The sequence below is a fragment of the Prunus dulcis genome, chromosome 3 (genome assembly GCF_902201215.1).
Source record: "Prunus dulcis chromosome 3, ALMONDv2, whole genome shotgun sequence".
Taxonomy (NCBI): Eukaryota; Viridiplantae; Streptophyta; class Magnoliopsida; order Rosales; family Rosaceae; genus Prunus; species Prunus dulcis.
Window position 1 is genome coordinate 17,677,546 of NC_047652.1, and position 18,913 is coordinate 17,696,458.

At 34.4% G+C, this 18,913-nt stretch overlaps 2 protein-coding genes across 2 annotated transcripts; one reads left to right on the forward strand and one right to left on the reverse strand.

Annotated features, from left to right (window-relative positions):
- The first annotated feature begins 10,997 nt into the window (after positions 1 to 10,997).
- LOC117622253 lies at positions 10,998 to 11,966 on the forward strand. The gene is made up of 3 exons (XM_034352859.1): positions 10,998 to 11,170; positions 11,282 to 11,363; positions 11,518 to 11,966. Exons 1-3 carry the CDS (start codon positions 11,165 to 11,167, stop codon positions 11,781 to 11,783), a joined length of 354 nt encoding a protein of 117 aa, XP_034208750.1. The 5' UTR covers positions 10,998 to 11,164; the 3' UTR covers positions 11,784 to 11,966.
- Positions 11,967 to 15,473: 3,507 nt separating this feature from the next.
- LOC117621902 (probable polygalacturonase) lies at positions 15,474 to 18,643 on the reverse strand. The gene is made up of 5 exons (XM_034352432.1): positions 18,587 to 18,643; positions 16,893 to 17,013; positions 16,628 to 16,802; positions 16,378 to 16,448; positions 15,474 to 16,289 (listed from the first exon to the last, which is right to left on the reverse strand). Exons 1-5 carry the CDS (start codon positions 18,641 to 18,643, stop codon positions 15,586 to 15,588), a joined length of 1,128 nt encoding a protein of 375 aa, XP_034208323.1. The 3' UTR covers positions 15,474 to 15,585.
- Between the last annotated feature and the right edge of the window lie 270 nt (positions 18,644 to 18,913).

Sequence of the window (18,913 nt, forward strand, 5' to 3'; positions counted from 1 at the left end):
TCTCTCAATAAAAAAGATCCGGAAAAAAAAGTTGGTTTTTATTTATGAATTGAGGGTTAAATCCAGTGAATAGTGTGATGAGCAGCTATACTCTTTATATATATATATATATTGGGATCCTTTTATTTATTTTTAAAATTTTCTTTTCCGATTTTTTTTTTTTATCAATAAGGGTAGTTTAGAGCATTATCCATTACTATTAAGCCATTATCCGAGTCTCTATTGTCCACTTTTGAATTTTTACTTTTTCAGAGTTATTACCCCGTATAAAGAATTTAGCATTTTCACGTTAAATACTTGTATTTTACACGACGTACATATGTATTTTTTAATAATACATATGTTTTCTATACATGTCTTAAAAACTCGGTAAAATACACGTCTTTTAAAAAACAAACATACAATACTCGTATTGTACCTATACGTACATGTGTTTTTTACAAAATTTTCAATAATACACAAAAAAATTCATGTATTATATACATAATTTTCATTGAATTAAAAAAAAAATTATATAGTGGTCGAATTTTTCAGTTGTACTTTGGTGTTTTTTTAATTCAAAAATAATATAGCCACGCGGCTGTACTTTGGTTTTTTTAAATTAAAAAATCGTATAGCCGGGCCGCTATACTGCAAAAGCTAGGAGGGACTTTATTTTATTTTATTTATAAATAGTATAACCGCGCAGCTATACTCGCGTCTTTTTTATATAAAAGAAACGTATAGCAGCACGGCTATACCCGTATAATTTTTTATTTATTAAAAATTATATAGCCCCGCAGCTATACTTCGGTCTTTTTTTAATTAAAAATAATATAACCGTGCAGCTATACGGCTTCTGACACGTGCGAGTCTAAGCAAGTAATTGTGTCATTAGTTGCTTATAAACAAATTATTTTACTCAATCAATTAATAAGGTTCAATTTTTTTAATACAAAAGAAATACAAGAATAAAAAGTGTACGGAACTCCGTAGATGCATTACCATAAGTTGACTTGATTACATAAGTTCCATTGAGACCTTTAATAAGTCTAACTTTATGGCACCCCTTGGCTTTCGGAAAGGCTGTCGTCCAACTAAAGAAATGTTCATGACACACGATGTCTATAGCATTCATGTGATGAATGATGTAGATATAGAAGTCACATTACATGTTACATCAGAGGATGATGAGTGATGTAGACACAGAGATTATATTAACTTATAAACGAGTTATATTTACTAATCCTATTCTAATCTCAATCATAAATGATGTTTCACATGTGATTACGAATATTTTTTTTGGTCAATTGATTAAGAAATATGGTACTAACTACCGATAGAAAAGAAAAATATGAACAATTTTTTGTATTGAGTTGGTTTTCATTCATTTTCAGTACTAGCTACTAGCTATTAGTGGTTGCATTTTCTGGGTCCATCACAATCAGGAACTAACAAAAGTCACAAGTCTAAACATTGGTCGGTTTTGAATTGCACAAATGAGAGAGACTTTTAGGATATAGAAACTTCTTCCACCAAGATACGGGGATCTTCACGAGTGATGAGAAAATACATGTTGTGCTAGGACTTTTGACTTAATCATATAATCTTCAATTTTCCAATTTTGTATTCATTCTCAAAGAATACCACAACATGGTAGCCTCTTATGATTGCCCCATTCTACCTACCTAGAACCACAAATAGTGTTATATATATATATATATATATATATATACATGTACCATCGTTATTGAGAAAAACTTACATGAAACGGGTTTGTGTAATTCCTTTCTTTATCATCATCATATGAATTCGCGATGTGAAAGCTAAAGAGGGAGGAGTTACATGAGCTCGTTACTTAACATATGTGGTATTCTATTCAAGCTAAACAGTTTTAATGACAATTGTTTGTTGTGCAAGAAAAACTGATTAACCTATCTCAGTTCATGAGCAGGAGAGACAACCATGTTTTTTTCTTGGCAGACATGAGATAACCATGCTGAGTGAGTGAAAAATGATGTGTAGCATACTTTCATGTTTAAAAAAAACTAGAAAAGGAAGTGATAACTGTGTCTAACAATTCATAAGTGGTATTCTATACAAGTCAAGTCCTTCATTGGGTGACTGTCTCTGCCTTCACAGAAACATCCTTAATAACTTGAATTCCATTTAAGTTTAAAACTCCATATAATAGCAAATATATAAAAGGGCTATTAACTTATTGTTGTGAATAAATAAATGTAAATGCAAAAATAGAATGGCTACTACAAAGAGAAAATAAGATCTTCTCATTTCTCAATCAGCAAAGCACTTGGATAACCAAAGACTCCCAGAGGCCTGCCTATAAATACCAAATCCCTTCACACAGAGCACCAATTTTCAACAGCATAACATCTTTTTCCTCTCTCTCTCTCTCTCTCTCTCTCGGCCAAAAAAGCCAGTAGGTTGAAAGGCCTTTGGCTCATCATCATATTCATCATTAACTAAGGACCAGGGCTCATGCAGGTATGTGTGATACTGAGGTCCATGCAAAGAATGTATGCATTGTGGGAAACAGAACAGAGGAAGCAATTCAAAACCAGGGTTTTATGCTAATTAAAAGTTGTTTTGGTTTTGCAGTCAAAGGTGGTGATCAAGTTGTCTGTGCACGATGAGAAATCCAGAGCCAAAGCTATGAAGGCTGCAGTTGGGGTTGATGGTAATTAACCAAGAAGACTCCACATGTTTTGAATCAAATGCCAGAAATTAACTCAAACAAACCCCATAATTAAATATATCTCCAATACTAATTAAAGATTAATTATTAATCCCATCTGTTTTGTGCTGATGGATATGTATATATTATATACAGGGATGAACTCAGCAAGTTTGCAGCAGGACAAGGACCTAATAGAGGTGACAGGGGAAGGGATTGATGTTGTTCTGCTCACAACTTAGCTCAGAAAAAGCTTTAAGTATGCTGAGGTGGTCAGTGTGAACCCTGTGGAGGAAAAGAAAATTGAGGAAAACAAGGAGAAAGAGAAGAACAAAGAGCCAGAGGCAACAATCCAGTATCTCATGGGCTGTCCTCCTCCTCAATACATTTGCGCTCCTTGTCCACCATACCAAGATCCCAGTTGCTTTATTTTGTAATTAATAGTAGTGAGATTCACTATCATACCCAATATAAGAGCTTAAATTATATATATATATAAAATCTTATATGAAATGGGCTTTAGAAACACACCCAAAATTCATTTATAACATAACAAAAAGGCTTTTAACTTCTTTTAATTACAAAATTGTCATTGATTTCTTAAAACAAACTCAACTCAAAACACTCAATAGGGCATCAAAGTAATTTAATAATCAAAATTAAATTTAATAGGGCCAGTTATCATTTTTTGGGTTTGTTTATAGAAATTAAATAGTGTAGGGTTTATTTATAGTTTAAGTGCTAAAAATGGGCATATGACTAAATATCTCTAATTGGAATGCATAAAGCTAGGTAGACCTACTACCATATTCTTCAATTTGTGTGATTTTCTCTTCAACTATGTTGTTCGTGTTGCTTCCTCCTATGGTGAGTGTTTTTACTACGGTTGTGTCTGGTTCGTTAAAAGAAATTCATGAAAATCAATTTTCGTGTCTTTTTCTAAGGAGATGGAAAATGAAGATTCATATCTCATGTTTGATAATGCGGCAACTCTTTCTTTCCAAGCTCTTTCTTTCTTTTTTCTCTTCAACTTCCATTTTCGATCACATGATTCATGTTAGGTGTGAAATTATGCTATTTTCCACGAACAAGATTATCTTGGTGCAGTAACTTTCTTAAATTATCTTGGTGTGTCTTTTTCTTAGATTATCATTTAATGTGACTGTTCATGTGGAATTACTACTTTAATTTTATGTAGAAGTGGTTGAATGCTTGCTACTTTTACCTCTCCAAAAAAAAAAAAAAAGAGAAGCAGTTGATCTCATATTCATTTTTTTTATCTCTCATATTTGTAATTTCATTCCCAATTCAAATTCATCCATTCCAAGCAACTAACCCAAAAAAAAATTCGGTAGGTGACTTGGCTGATGTGAAGTGCCAACATGTCGAATTTGAGGTAAGTGACTTGGTTTGGGCTATCCTGACTAAAGATCATTTTTCGGCTGGGGAATACAACAAGTTGGCTGCAAGAAAGATTGGTCCAGTGGAGAATGTTGCTAAGATTAATCCAAATGCTTACCGCCTCAAGCTTTCTAGTCATCTACATACTGCCGATGTGTTCAATGTCAAACATCTCTTTCCTTAAAATGGTGATATCTCTGACGAGGACAATTTGAATTCAGGGATGAATTCTTCTTAACCTGCGGAGAATGATGCAGCAAGCATCATCATAATTTCCTGTTTCAGTTTGACAGGCTCAAGATGCGTAATTAATATTCTAGAAATCTGTTTTAGGCAAATATTTTTGTTTTCCAATTTTAATTAGTATTGGAAGTTTGGTTTAGGAAGTAAGTTTGTTTTCCTATTTCAATTAGAATTGGGAGTTTGGTTTAGGAAGTAAGTTTGTTTTCTTCTTTCAACTAGGGTTTGGAGTTTGGTTTGTTTTCCCTAAGTATAAAAGCTATTCTATAGTTAATTGTAAGACAGTTTTTGAGGTTGAATATTAAACTTAGAGAATTCTCTCTATTTTCCTATTAACTTGGTATTCCTTTGGAATCAACAAGGCATAGAACCCCTTTGTTCTTGGTTATTCTCATCTAGAGAATCAACAAGTGTAAGTGTATGAATTTTGTAATTTTTTTTTGGCTTTCCTTGACAATTTTGTACTAGGACAATCAATTTATTTTCTCAAGCTCTAGTTTAGATTAAGAATTCCATCTCTAGGTGTTCTTATCTAGCTGCTTATGATGGACAACAAATGTGTTTGACAAAGGTAAGTTTTGCATTGCATTAACTAAATTCTTGAAAATTATGACTAGTCAACTTTCTTTCGTATGACTAGTCATCTTTTGTAGTGTTAGGATTTCCAGCTCATTGTTTCCAACTGGACCTTACCCATTTATTTTTGTCCTATTCTACAAAATTCTCTGCTGCCTTGTACAATTCTAACCTAGGAATTTTGGTGTAAAAATAGTTTCATTCCTCATTTGGCAGCCGTCACTTTTGTAGGCAAGTTTTGGAAAATTTCTCTTTTTCCTCAAGTGTAACATTCATATTTTTCATCTATGAGTTTTTCCAAATGGTTCTTTTTGAAAAACTGCATTTGAAATATGAAAACCTCATCTTGCTAGATCAAACCTTCTCTCATATATATCTAGGTCAGATTCAAGATTGATTTCTTCCCGAGTATGGTTTCTTGAAGAAATTGGTCATTCTCCCTTTGAATCCAAATTTCGTTCTTATTTGAGTTGGAGCTAGCCAGCTGGTGCCATGGGATGAAAGAGCTAAAGAAGGAGCTGCCATTGCCATGAATACCTAAGTTGCTGGTTTTGCTAAGCTGGAGAAGAAGATTGCACAAATGAGGTAAAACTCATCTTCCTAAATAGACTAGGAATTTCTTGAGTTTGCCAGTGTTTCTTTGTAAGAATCTTTTTTGGTTAGTGGATTTCCTGGTCAGTTGATGACCTCTAGTTTTTCCCAATGGTGGGTTTTGGGTGAACAATTTCTGTTTTCCATCTCTATAATTTTCTTGGTTTGTGTTCTTGCAGTTGACTAGTCATCATTTTATGTTGTTTGGTGTTTACTTGATTATGCTGTCTTCACACACTTTCACCATAGTTGTTGCTAGCACAGGGGATACCTAGATTGACGGGTCCTTCTGAGTACCTAGGTTGTCACTAGTAATTCTCTAAGTTTGCAGGTACATCTTGGTATGCTTTTTGTATGTTATTATTTGGTGTAATTCATACTTGATAGTTGACTAGTCATAAGAGTATTTGGTCAAGGATTAGAGTGTGTGAAGTTTGTTGTGGTTCTTGTTTGAATATCATTTAAATTTACCCCTCATCACCTAAGTACCAATTTCAACAAGGATTGAAGGTTTATAGTTTTCTTTTGTATTCTTCATCATTCTTACTATTAAGCGCTGCATCAATTTTCGTGTCTTTTTCTAAGGAGATGGAAAGTGAAGATTCAAATTTCATGTTTGATAATGCTGTGAAAGAACCAAGGAAATTTCATTTTATTTTCCTTGTCTATTTTTGGTTTTATGTAAGAATAGGAAATAAAATTACAAAGAGAAAATGAGATTATGTATGTTGCACAAAATTGGCAACAACTTTTATCCTAGTACATGCATGCTCCACACCTTTTTGGGAGCTCATAATTTGGTACTGCATACATCCTAAAGTGAAACACAAATGACTTTTCATAAATGAAAAATAAATAAATAAATTTGGTGTTGCATGCGTAAATTTGTTTAGCATTTTTTGAGGAAGGGATATTTTCAAGTCTGTGAGTAGCTCCGCTTCGTAAAACGAATGGACAAAATCAAATTTTGATGCACACAAAAAAGGCTCCACTTGTCCTACTGCTTTGCTTTAATCGATCATATGTCCATCAATGTGTATTGTCATCCAATCATGACTTTAACTACATCACTTGATATCAACTTTACTTGAAGCACAACATCATCCAAGATTTTAAATAATAAAAAAAAATTACGTTGATTAATGATATATAATTCATTACAATAATATTGTTTTTTAAAAAAAATTTTAATGCGGTTATAATAATAGTGTTTTATTATTATAAAGATTATGTGTGCTTTGTCACCAGAAGCAAGTTGAACTTTGAACTGAAATTAATCCGACCTTTCAAATGTGAAGGCACTTCGTGGTATTTATCTAAATAATAAATAAATAAAAATATGTGCCTTTTACCTTTCTTTCTACAAAGGTGATTGTCGGGTCCCAAAAAGTTGCATGGAAAAGAAATCTTTCTCCAATGGCGATTAGTCTCAAAAAAGAAGAATTTATTTCCACAGGTAAACCTTTCATTATTAAGACTTAAGCAGGGCTTTATGACTTGAGGGTTGAATCCAATGAACAGTGGGTTTTATTTCTGTCAAGCACTCAAACTCTGAACCGCGTGGCATTCTCTTGACTCAGTCTAGAAAGAAGAAGAAGAAGAAAGTACAAAAGCGCTGTTACTTTTGCGGTAACTCTTTCTTGCCAAGCTCTTTCTTTCTTTTTTCTCTTCAAATTCCATTTTCGATCGCATGATTCATGTTAGGTGTGAAATTATGCTATTTTCCACGAACAAGATTATCTTGGTGCAGTAACTTTCTTAAATTTACTGTCATGTTACCGAAAAAAAAAAAAGATTAAAAGAATCGTAGTAGATAATCATTTAATGTGACTTTCATGTGGAATTACTACTTTAATTTTATGTTGAAGAGGTTGAATGCTTGCTACTTTTACCCATTATGAAGTTATAGAATTTTACAGAATATAAAAATAAATAAAAATTATTGAGTTTCACATTAAAATCTGTAATATAATTGAAAATTCATAAATTAAATTGATTAAGGAGAAGTAGTTGATCTTCGTTTGCAATTTTAGTTGGGATGTCTATGCCAGAGTTTCTTCAATTCTTGCGTGATTGTTAGTAGAGGCGCATCAGATTGTCTTAATTTTGATGTTAGATCACTCCGTTATTGTAATAGGCCTTTGTGGCTAGTGGCTTTTTTAGCTAAATTATGAATGAAATTCCAGAATTTCTCAACAAAAAAAAAAAAAAAAAAAAGAGAAGCTGTTGATCTCATATTCATTTTTTATCTCTCATATTTATAACTTCATTCCCAATTCAAATTCATCATTCCAAGCAACTAACCCAAAAAAAAATGTCATTAGTTGCTTATACACAAATTTGCTTACTCGATCAATTAAAGTACGTTAAATTTTTTGAATAAACAAAGAGAGAGAAAGTATAGGAACTCCATAGATGCATCATCAAGTCATATTGAGCCATCGTAATCATAATAATATAACAAACAGTGTGACGCTGTTAGAACTTGTTTTTAGTTTGCATTACGTCCATATGCTTACTTTTCTACATAAACTTCTAATATTAATCCACAAGCAGGTTCATCTTGAATAAATTAGTCGTATTAAATTTATGAATAACTCACATGGAGGAATCTTTTTTTTCCATTTAATCATGAGGATAAGTTTAATAAAGTGCATATATGGTCGATTTCGGGGCTTGATGTATATGATTTTTAAATAAACTTGTCTTCTTTATTTTCTTTTGTGTTTGTTAAGAGGAGAGTGTAATTCAAACTTAAGTTTAATAAAGTGCTTACTTGTGGTCGATTTCGAGGCTTGATGTATATGATTTTTAAATAAACTTGTCGTTTTATCTCGTTAAAGTTAGAAATACTTAAGTGTAAATCTCGTCAACTTTTGTAAGAGCCAAAATTTATTTTCAGGACAGTGCATACCTTGAAATCAAGTGAAGATGGAGATGCATCATAGAGTTCAGAGATAAGAAGAAAAAGAAATAGTGGAGACAGAAAAGAAAATACAATTGAGGAGGGCTCTTCAATCAAATTAGGGATTAAAGGTACTTTTTTTTAATTGTGCTCTGAGATCTACATGAACAAGAGAAGATAATTCCGAATTTTATTAAATTTAAAACGACATGTGATGTAATTTGCTTTGTCGTTTTGTGTAATTTCACTAAACAATATTGTCGTTTTAATAACTTTGTGACACCTCTTGGCCTTTCAGAAAAGTTGTGGTCCTTTTTATTTAATTATTCAAAATAGACTGTTCAATATGAAAGGGAAAAGTGTACGCATTTTTACATGTCAAATTACTTGTAAAGTAAAGAACACGACAAACTGCCTGAGGTAAACGACACAGATCGGTCAATTGACAACGAGTTCATATTTGGGTTGGCCCCATACCTACAGTCCACACGTTATGTACAAGACTTGAAACTACAAACGAGTCCAAGTATTTTTATGGTTAGTTTTACTTTTATGAAAACCCAAAAATTATATTTCGACAGCTAAAAATTGCTTACGAAATTAGGAAAAAACTTGCATATATCGGTTTGATATAACTCGCTTACGTGTCTACATCAAGAGATATATTATATGTCATATCAAGTGATGAAGGGTTGTAAACATAGAGGTTATATCATCCTAAAGTATGTAATTTTTTATGCGTGTTCGAGAAAAAATTTATCGATGCCAATAAATTCATCCTATTTGAAAAAGGCAACTTTGTTTTTGCACTCCACCTGGTAAAATGATGTCATATCTTTTGCTAACTTAAAATGATGTGAGATTGAATGTCTTGTTGAATTAGTGTGATAAAAAAAAAATTAATGTGAGATTGAATTTCTTGTTGATTCAGTGTCTGAATATTCTATATTCTGCAGTCGATGTTAGTACTTAGCACTGACTGTTGACCCTTACTTCTTCAGTTTGGTAGAGAAAGAATGTGAATGCATTACTCATACTAGGCCATGAATCAATTTGACCTTCAACATCAACCGTTACACTTCTCCATCTCATTTATAATTGAGTCATATTTATCATAATCCAAGAAATGGAATCAAATCTCATATATTTTATTTTTTTTCAAATGAAAATAAAGAATTAAACAAGAATAACTCCTTAGTGAAGATCACATGACGCAAACGTCCACTCTCGATCCCGAACAGCCCTCTCCCATCCACCTATATGAGTTATATATTGATCTAATTATAAATGATGTTCAACATGGAATTAAGAAATATGGTACTAACAATTATTAATCTAACTATTTATTGAGAAAAAAAAAAATTCTAAACAATTTTATTGAGTTGGTTTTCATTCAATTTCAGTACTAGCGTATAATTAAATTAGTGGTTGTATTTCGTCAGCCCATCACGGGGAATTAAAAAGCAGAAGTCTAACCATTGATTGGTTTTGTTTCATTTATGACTTTTAGGATATAAATTAGACCGAGTCTTTTGTTTTTTGTTTTTTTTGGGGTCAATGAGTCTTCTTCCACCACCATGCAGGGATCTTTATGAGTGATGACGAAATCAATGGTGTGCTTAAGACTATGGACTACTCGTATACTCTTCTAATTTTTCCAATTTTGAATTCTTCCCAAACAATGGATTAGACCTAAACCTTTTCATGGTCACTAATGCATCAGCCAACATACCACTATGCTTGCCCCATTGTACCTACCTAGAATCATAAAAATTGTTACATGTATACCATTGGCAAGAAAAACTTACATCAAACGAGTAAATGTAACCGTTCTCTTTATCTGACTCGACATATGAACAAGGAATGTGAGAATTAGAGAAAACAGGTTACATGACCTTGTACGTGATATCGTAACTGGATACCACCGCGCCCCTATGCCACAAGAGAGAAGACCAATATTGTGCCATTGATGTTGCTGATTTATGCATATGAAGTGGCTTTTATTAGGATTAAAATCATGTGATGACTTCATGCTTTACAAAACTTGTTTTTATATGACAATTATGTATTTTTCTTGCTTGTGCAAGAAAAATTGATTCACTTGCCCCAATTTATGTGCATGAATTAAGTGAGTGACAAGTGATGTGTAACAAATTGCTTTTAATAGATACTTCTATATCAATTCATTAATGGAATTTTGCATACAGCACATGGATTGTTAGACCCAAGTCATATTCGTTGACAATTCAAGTCCTTCATTGGGTGATTAAACTTCACAGAAAGATCCATAATACCTTGAATGCCATTTCACCTTTTTGTGAGATCATAATTTGTTGTTGCATACATCCTAAAGTGAAACACAAATTACTTTTCATAAAAAAAAGAGAAGTAAAAAACATCAATGTTACAATCTACACTTACATGTAAAACAAATGCAAATCATATAGGATATAGCCAATTTCACAATGAGGTGGCCAATAGGAAGTTACCTAAGTGGTTCTCATTTCTCATAAGCAAAGCACTTTGACTTGGCTTGGCTCACGAAAGACTCCATCCAAGAGGCCTCTCTATAAGTACCAAATCCCTTCTCACATTCTTCACCAATTTTCCACAACATAATAGGACACACCCTCTTCCACTCTCTCTCTCTCTCTCTCTCTCTCTCTCTCTCTCTCTCTCTCTCTCTCCACCATCAATCTCCCAAACCCAAAAGAGCCAGTAGCTTGAGAGATCTTTGGCTCATCATCACAATCTTCATCAATTAAGAACCAGGGATCATGAAGGTATGTGTGAAACTGAGGTCCATGCAAAAGATATATGCATTGTGGGAAACAGAGGAAGAAATTCAAGACTTGGGTTTATGCTAATTGAAAGTTGTTTTGGTTTTTTTGCAGCAAAAGGTGGTGATCAAGTTGTCTGCTGTGCATGATGAGAAGTCCAGAGCCAAAGCTATGAAGACTGCAGTTGGGGTTGATGGTAATTAGCCAAAACTATCTTTTTCACAACATTCTGAATCAAAACACAGAAATTAACTTAAACCCAATAATTAAATATATCTCCACTACTAATCAAAGATCAATTTTTAATCCCATCGGTTCTGTACTGACGTATATGTACATATGATATACAGGGGTGAATTCAGCAAGTTTGCAGCAGGACAAGGGCCTAATAGAAGTGACAGGGGATGGAGTTGATGTGGTTCTGCTCACAACTCTGCTCAGAAAAAGCTTGAAGCATGCTGAGGTGGTTAGTGTGAACTCTGTGGAGGAAAAGAAGAAGGAGGAAGAGAAGAAGAAAGAACCAGAGGCAATAATCCAGTATGTCATGGGCTGCCCTCCTCAATACCTTTGCCCTCCCTGTCCACCATACGAAGAACCTGGTTGCTCTATTATGTAATTATTAGCTATACATAAAGCTAGGCAGAGCACTATTATTTATGAGTATATATATAGAGGAAGTTCTCTTTAAAAAAAAAAACCCTATATAGAGAACGTTGGCAAATTCAGAGTCTGCAATTGTTCTGCAGATTTACATTCCATTCTTCAATTTGTGTGACTTTCTCTTGAACTTTGTTGTTTGTGTTGTGTTGTGCCTCCTGTGTTGAGTTTTTGAACCCTTGGCTAGAAAACAAGAAAATGGAGGGTTGACCCTGAAAGAAAAGATTGAAAAAAATCAAAGATTTCAAACCAGAAAGCTTCAAATGAGAGGTTTCAAGGAAATGAGAGAGGATCAGACTTCACATAACATCATCATGATGAGGGTTGATCGAATGGTCAGTCTAATTGCTTGACATGCATGACTCCCCTGATGCCAACTAAGAAAAGTCAACATTCTGATTGACTAGTTGCTTAGATGGCATCCAGGGAGCCAGGCACATCATGCCCCAATTGACTGGTGGATGAACTTCATCCTTAACCTTCATAAATAGGCCTGCACAGCAATTACTCTATGAATTGAAATCCAACCCATTTTTCCAAGCCAAAACCCAACAAAAAAAGAAGGAAAAAGGAAAAAAGAAGGAAAGAATTTGGTAGCTAAACATACTTGCCTTACATCTAAAGTAATGAATCTGAAGCTCACTGGTAGTTTTGATCTCTCTCTGTCTCTCTGCAATTACTTGCTTGCTTCACTGCAATAGAAGTATGGAGAGAAGTGGGATTTATAAGAAAATATGGAAGTGATGGAAGTGATAGAAGTAGGCAAAGACAGCAGAAAATCCAATTGCAGATCATGAGAGATTAGATGGCACTAGGCATTCTCAAACAGACGGCTGAAAAAGTTTTTTTCTTCAACATTTCTCTCTTTCTCTTTCTTGGGAAACAAACAGAATTAACAATGCTTAATTTGCTCCCCTCAAATCCAATGGGGCAGCTTTATAATCATATTAGCAGCTGCATAAAGCCAAAGCTGGCGGCCTCAAGCTTTGCTGCAGGAATGTGCAAGTTTGGCTGTTTCTGCCGTTGGATGTGATGACTTTTTTTGCATTCACCATAAATTTTGAAGTTCCAGGTATAAAATAGGCAGCTGGTGATAGGAAAGAGAGAGAGAAGAGAAAGAGAGAGCCAATGGCCTTGTTGACCGGTATTAGACGGCGCCAAAGTCACTGCATGAGACAAATCACAGCCTTGCCTTAGGTGGTTTAACGTACTGTCCTAGAGCCGTTTGTGGGACATGTTACCAATGCTACTTACAAAGTTTCAAGGTGGGAGAGATGGGGCACATGTTAGAATTACGTGTATTTAATCCCAAAAAATTAAAAACCAAATTGGGAATGATTGTGGAAACGCCTAGTGCATTATTACTTAAAAAGAAAAGAAATCCCTCCATCTCCATCTCGAGTCCAGTCTCGCTTACTGTTCTCTTGGTTCTTCCTCCTGTGTCTTTGTAATATGATTTTTCTTTTTTTCTTTTGGCTTCCTCAATTGATAACTATTGGAAATCTGCTCCAATCAATAGATTTTAAATTCCAAATACACTATTTCAATTGATTGTTATTGCAAGCTGTAGTTATATAATCTGAAATTAATAAGAAAAATACCCAATTGATTGCTATTCTGATTGATGAATGGGCTTGGCAGTACGACACCTGAACTTGGAGAGCCTACTTGCTGTTCAGAACAGTTGGTTGTATTGCCTCCTAGCACAGGAAATTCCTTGTCATAGTTTTCTGAAAAGCAGAACCAATTATGAGTCGTCTACGTCTTGGTTGCCCCATATTGTAACCTGAAGCTCCATATTATAAGAAGCCAAAAGACTCAAAAAAAAGAAAAAAAAAAAAAGATCAGATTACAAATACACAGAGGAAGAACCAAGAGAGCGGTAGGCAAAACTAGAGAATTTATTGTTAAAGGGATTGTTGTTTGTTTTTTCTGTCGAAGGGACTAACAGTGTTAGTTTTTTTAAAAAGGAAACAAACTTACTGTAGCCGATGTGTCACATTCACGAGCATTGAATTAGTTGAATAGTCCAGATTTTATGAAATGCAAGTAAAAAATTGAATTTATGGTAAACCACTAGAATTGGGTTAGCTCAGAAAAAGTCAGACCCAGCCCATTCTAACCCCCCATGGGCAAGAAAGTGAACCATGGCCCAATTCAATTGTATGCTCATCTATAAAATCCCAACCCAACCAACCTAGAAAAGCCAGCATTGGCCCTCAGATTTTTTTAGGACAAGGTTAGGGAACTTTCTTCCTTCCTCAATTCACCCAGAAAGATGCTTGTAAGTTGTAACAAAGGCTATATATGGCTCCCACTAGTGGATGGCAATGGCATATGTAGCAGCAGTTCAAACTTATTAAGCTTTGACGAAGCAATCTATAGCTAATTTGCTGAAATCAGGTCCCCTCCATTTTCATAAGTATTTTCTTTTTATGGCATGTTTACTTATCATGAATGGATATTGGATTGATTCCAATTCTTGTTTATCATGTGTTTACTAACACATTGGTATTGAAATAATTCCAATTTTTCACTTTCCCGTCTTTACTAACACATAATGAATAAACAATTATATGGGTTCCACCTTAAAATTCGTAATCGAATACCCTCAAAATCGAGAATGGAATCAACTGAGGAGGAGTAGTTGATCTGTATGGATTCCTTGAAAGGCTAGGCAGTATTTTCTTGAGGACACCTTGCATATGCACATATTCGTTCTTCTTGAAATCATACATCTCAAACTAATAATTTACTTATTATCAATTTTAATATCTTAAACAGGGTATTGATGTTCTAAATGACATTGCATGGGATAGTGACAAAAAAACGCATCTTTTGTAAGCTCCAACAGTTTGCTTTCTATGAAATCATATAATTTTGATTGTGATCTACCCAGTGTCACGAAAAATTGATGGAAACCCTGAAATGATTACCAGCATTAGAAATAAGGGTTATCCTCTGTTGGTACTAGAAGTGATTGAAATAATTCACGAACTAGGTTATGGTTATGGATGGAACTCAATGTGCATCCAATTGTAATTATTGGGAGCGTCTAAGAATTGTGTTTCAGTCTAGGTGCTTCATATTATTGGGAGCGTTTAAGAATTGTGCTTCATCTGATGATATGTGTCCTGTGTTTCTTGGGGTTGTGGTATTCTCTTGTTCGATATGTATTAATTCATATTGTTAAATTTTAGAGAGATGGGGTCAACGACCCACTACTAGCAACATCGATATTGTTCTCAACTTAACCACATACAAAGTCCAACAAGTGTGAGTTTTATCACAAAGGGTCTCAGTTCTATTAGGAGTGGAACCTTTTATTATAAATTGTAATTTATTTACTCAAGTTTCCAAAGTGATAATTATATTCTTTAACACATATGTTTTTGGGGTCACTGAAAATTATTTATTAATGCAGTTGAGATTGTTGCGGTCATAGTTGTTTCTACATGCAGTTGAAATAATTCATTAATGCAGTGACTGGAAAACTATGGCCGAAGTTGAGATTCTCCACAGAAGCTTTCCCTGTAAGTTCATTAATGCAGTTGAGATTGTTGCGGAGGTCCATTCTTTCAGATTTTCATTATCAAATGATTATTTGGTGAACAAATGGATAGTCTATAGAAAGAAGAAAAAGGGAAATCTTGGAAAGCTACTTATATTTTATTGTCAATTTGTCATTCAGACTCCTATATATTTGAAACAGAGGATGCTACCTTATTTGAGCATCGAAATTCCCATATATTACATGACTCTCAGAAGAAGGGGAGACTGGCAGAACATGTCACTAACTTAACATCTTCAATCGCCAACCTATCTTCCGGGAAAGGACAATCGATGACTTCTTTCTTCTCCGGCAACAAATCGCATGCCTTTGGAGTCACGTTGCTTGTAACTCCCGCAATGTTGGTACAGTTCCATTGTAATTTCTTGGGCTTCTCAGTCAATGTGATAGTCACATTAGAAATGCAAATTCCCTTAAAAGGATCAGTAGGAATTCCCTCCAGCCTTGCAGAGTAAGTAACATTCTCAGCCTCAACCTGTTTGTAGTTGATGTTCTGGATCAAAGGCAATGCCTTAGGATCAAAGCCAGGGTCCGGATGAGACCCATAAGAGCCAGTCATCCAGAAAACATACTTCATAGTCTTGAGGGTCATTCTTCTCACAAATATGTCTTTGACATAACCTCCTCTTCCTTGGGCAGTTTTGATCCTTACACTGGATTGAGTACTAAGGGCTGTGATGTCCTCAGCGCGAACGTCACGAATTCCACCGGACATCTCACTGCCTAGAGCAATGGTAGCGCTGTCTGGTGAAATGCAGGTAAGTCTTCTGATCACAAGGTGCTCTGTTGGGATCCCGACTTTGATCCCGTATTGGTCCCATCCACTCTTTACTGCAATGCAGTCATCCCCAGAGACTATGAAGCAGTCTTCAATTCTAGTTTGTGAGCATGAATCTGAAAACGGAACAAAAATAGGCGCACATATTAACTATGTTCAAATATGACCAAGGAGCCAGTACAAAGTGGAAGCAAATTAACCAACCTGGGTCTATGCCATCTGTGTTAGGAGAGTCAATTGGTGCAAGGATAGTGAGCCCTTGGATTGTTATATTGCTGCAAATTCAAAGCAGAATGTATACATATCAGATCAGTTTCATGCTAGTGCTTTTATAAATAAATAAAATATTTTAAAAAAACCCCTTATAAACCAAAGTGCCTTTCACAAAAGCATTCACAAACGAACCCTAACTATGATAGAAAATCGATCAGGATAGATGAATAGTCAAATCTACCTGCTGTATATAGGATGGACAAACCACGAGGGAGAATTGACCAAAGTAAGATTAGATATTTGGATTTGATTAGAGTACATGATCTCAATCATGTAGGGTCGGGTTTCATTCAATTGACCTGCTTTGTACTTTTTCCACCAAGAAGTACCTTGCCCATCGATTGTGCCGTTGTTACCTAAAAAACCATACCAATTTTGTCATTAACATAATTGATCCAAAATCACAGTAAATTTAAAATAATTGAGTCTGATATGTGATTAATTACCTGTAATTACGACATCGGTGAGGTTTGTTCCAAAAATGAGACTGCTAAACCTTCCACCAGGAGCATCTCTGCCTCTCCCGTATGAAGGCAAGACTGGAAAAAGAGGCCACTCAGACTCATCCTGTAAATTTGGTCATGCAAAATGGTCATTAATGATAAAGGTGGTGACCAATTGATAAATTTACATGAAAAAGATTTGGGTGATAGGAGCAAAAGCTATTCCTAAAAGGTAAAATAAATAAATTAAAGTCAACGAGTTGACTTCCCGCATGCATAGAAAACATGGTAAGAAAGTTACTGTTTTTCCTATGTTTGTAGATTACTAAGTCGGAGATGTTGTAGATTACTAAATCAAATATGCTAATTATATGGTAAAATGGTAATAAAATATGTACAAAAATTAAACCTGAGTTTCAAAAAACAATCAATTAAGCTAATTCTATGATATAAGGTCATTACAATCAATTAAGTCTAAAATATTCAAGAAATTAAATAAATATATTCGACCAAAAAAGGCAAGAGAAATAAACCTGAGTTGCAAGAATAACCTTTTGTTAGTAAACACATGGTAAGTTGGCCCAATTCATGCTTATCATATGTTAGTAAACACATGGTAAGTGTATTTAATTCCAAAAAAATTAAAAACCAAATTGGGAATGATTGTGGAAAGGCCTAGTGCATTATTACATAAAAATGGAAGTCTTTATACTTCTAGTGTGAGATATAGGTCAAAACGCATCCCCTCTCTCATGAGTGATGTGATTTGAGTGAAACACGTGACAACTTTATAGCACATATACTGATGTATGATTACAGTATCTCAATAATGTTACATGTATTATATTTTATTGATCATGCTCAAAAAAAGTGGCTTAGATTTCAGTCATGTTAAAACCTCGCATCAGTTTGGTAAAAGTAAGACCTAAATGAGATTTAAGTCTAAATATAAATTTGGAGTTTTTAAATGCAATATCACTACACGTATGACATAACTTAAAACTTATATATATGAGTTTGAATGTAACTTTTTAGTCATGTGAGCTAAAGAACCCACCACACTTAGACCCAAATATGAGAATTTGGGTATTGCAATGGAGATGACCTAAGGAGTCATCAATTGATTAATAGAATAAACACACACACGTACACACTAATTTGAAGCCTTTTAGTAAAACTTCATTACCCTTTTTGACAATCTGAATGGCTAAATTAGGGGGAATATTGAGGTATTTGGTATTTATGTGCCACAAATAGTTGTATTAGGGGAAATGTGGAGGTATTTGGTATTTATGTTGCACAAATAGTTGTATTGGGTTCATGTTTAGTAGTAGATATTCCCAACAAAGGCTGACTGGTTAGAAGTTGGATATGTAGTAGACCACTAGAATTAGGTTAGTTCAGAAAGTCTAGGTTGAATTTTAAACAAGCCCAGCCCATTCTAACCATAGTCAAGAAAGTGAATCATGGCCCACTTGTTTGTTTGGCTTTTAATTTGTCTTTTTCCTTCTAAATTCAATTGTATGTTCATTCACAAAATCCCAACCCAACCAACTCAGGAAAGCCAGAATTGGCCTTCAGATATTTTTAGGACAAAGTCGCGGAACTTGAGTGATTCTATAATGAGATGAGGGTGTCATATATGAACCGCAGATGCTTATAAGTTGTAACAAAGGCTATATAGAGTTCCCACTAACGGATGACAATGGCATATATAGCAGAAGTTCAAACTTATTAAGGTTTGATGAAGCCATGTATAGCTAATTTGCTCAAATAAGTTCCCCTCCATTTTAAGTACATAGCATTTTCATCAGCCTGCATTGGACTAGCCAGTGGAAGAGCATGTCCAACCTTTTCTACACGTGGCAATATCCCATTTGCCAATTTCACTGTTTTATCCTGTCCAGTGCACCAATCCCTTCTTTATTTTCAATCAATCAATTATTATCATAATATGGTCCACAATTTGGTAGCCAAGGATTCTTTCTGCCACATCTATTGGAGGTTTTGTATAAATAAAAACC

What these genes read in the sequence shown, in the direction of transcription:
- LOC117622253 (XM_034352859.1), top strand. An exon ending in GACTGCAGTTGGGGTTGATG is followed by an intron (nt 11,364 to 11,517) that starts GTAATTAGCCAA and finishes TATGATATACAG; the next exon opens with GGGTGAATTCAGCAAGTTTG.
- LOC117621902 (XM_034352432.1), bottom strand. Translation starts at nt 18,643, where the DNA reads ATGGCTTCATCAAACCTTAATAAGTTTGAACTTCTGCTATATATGCCA. An exon ending in GTCCATCCTATATACAGCAG is followed by an intron (nt 16,449 to 16,627) that starts GTAGATTTGACT and finishes TTGAATTTGCAG; the next exon opens with CAATATAACAATCCAAGGGC. An exon ending in CACAGATGGCATAGACCCAG is followed by an intron (nt 16,290 to 16,377) that starts GTTGGTTAATTT and finishes TTCCGTTTTCAG; the next exon opens with ATTCATGCTCACAAACTAGA.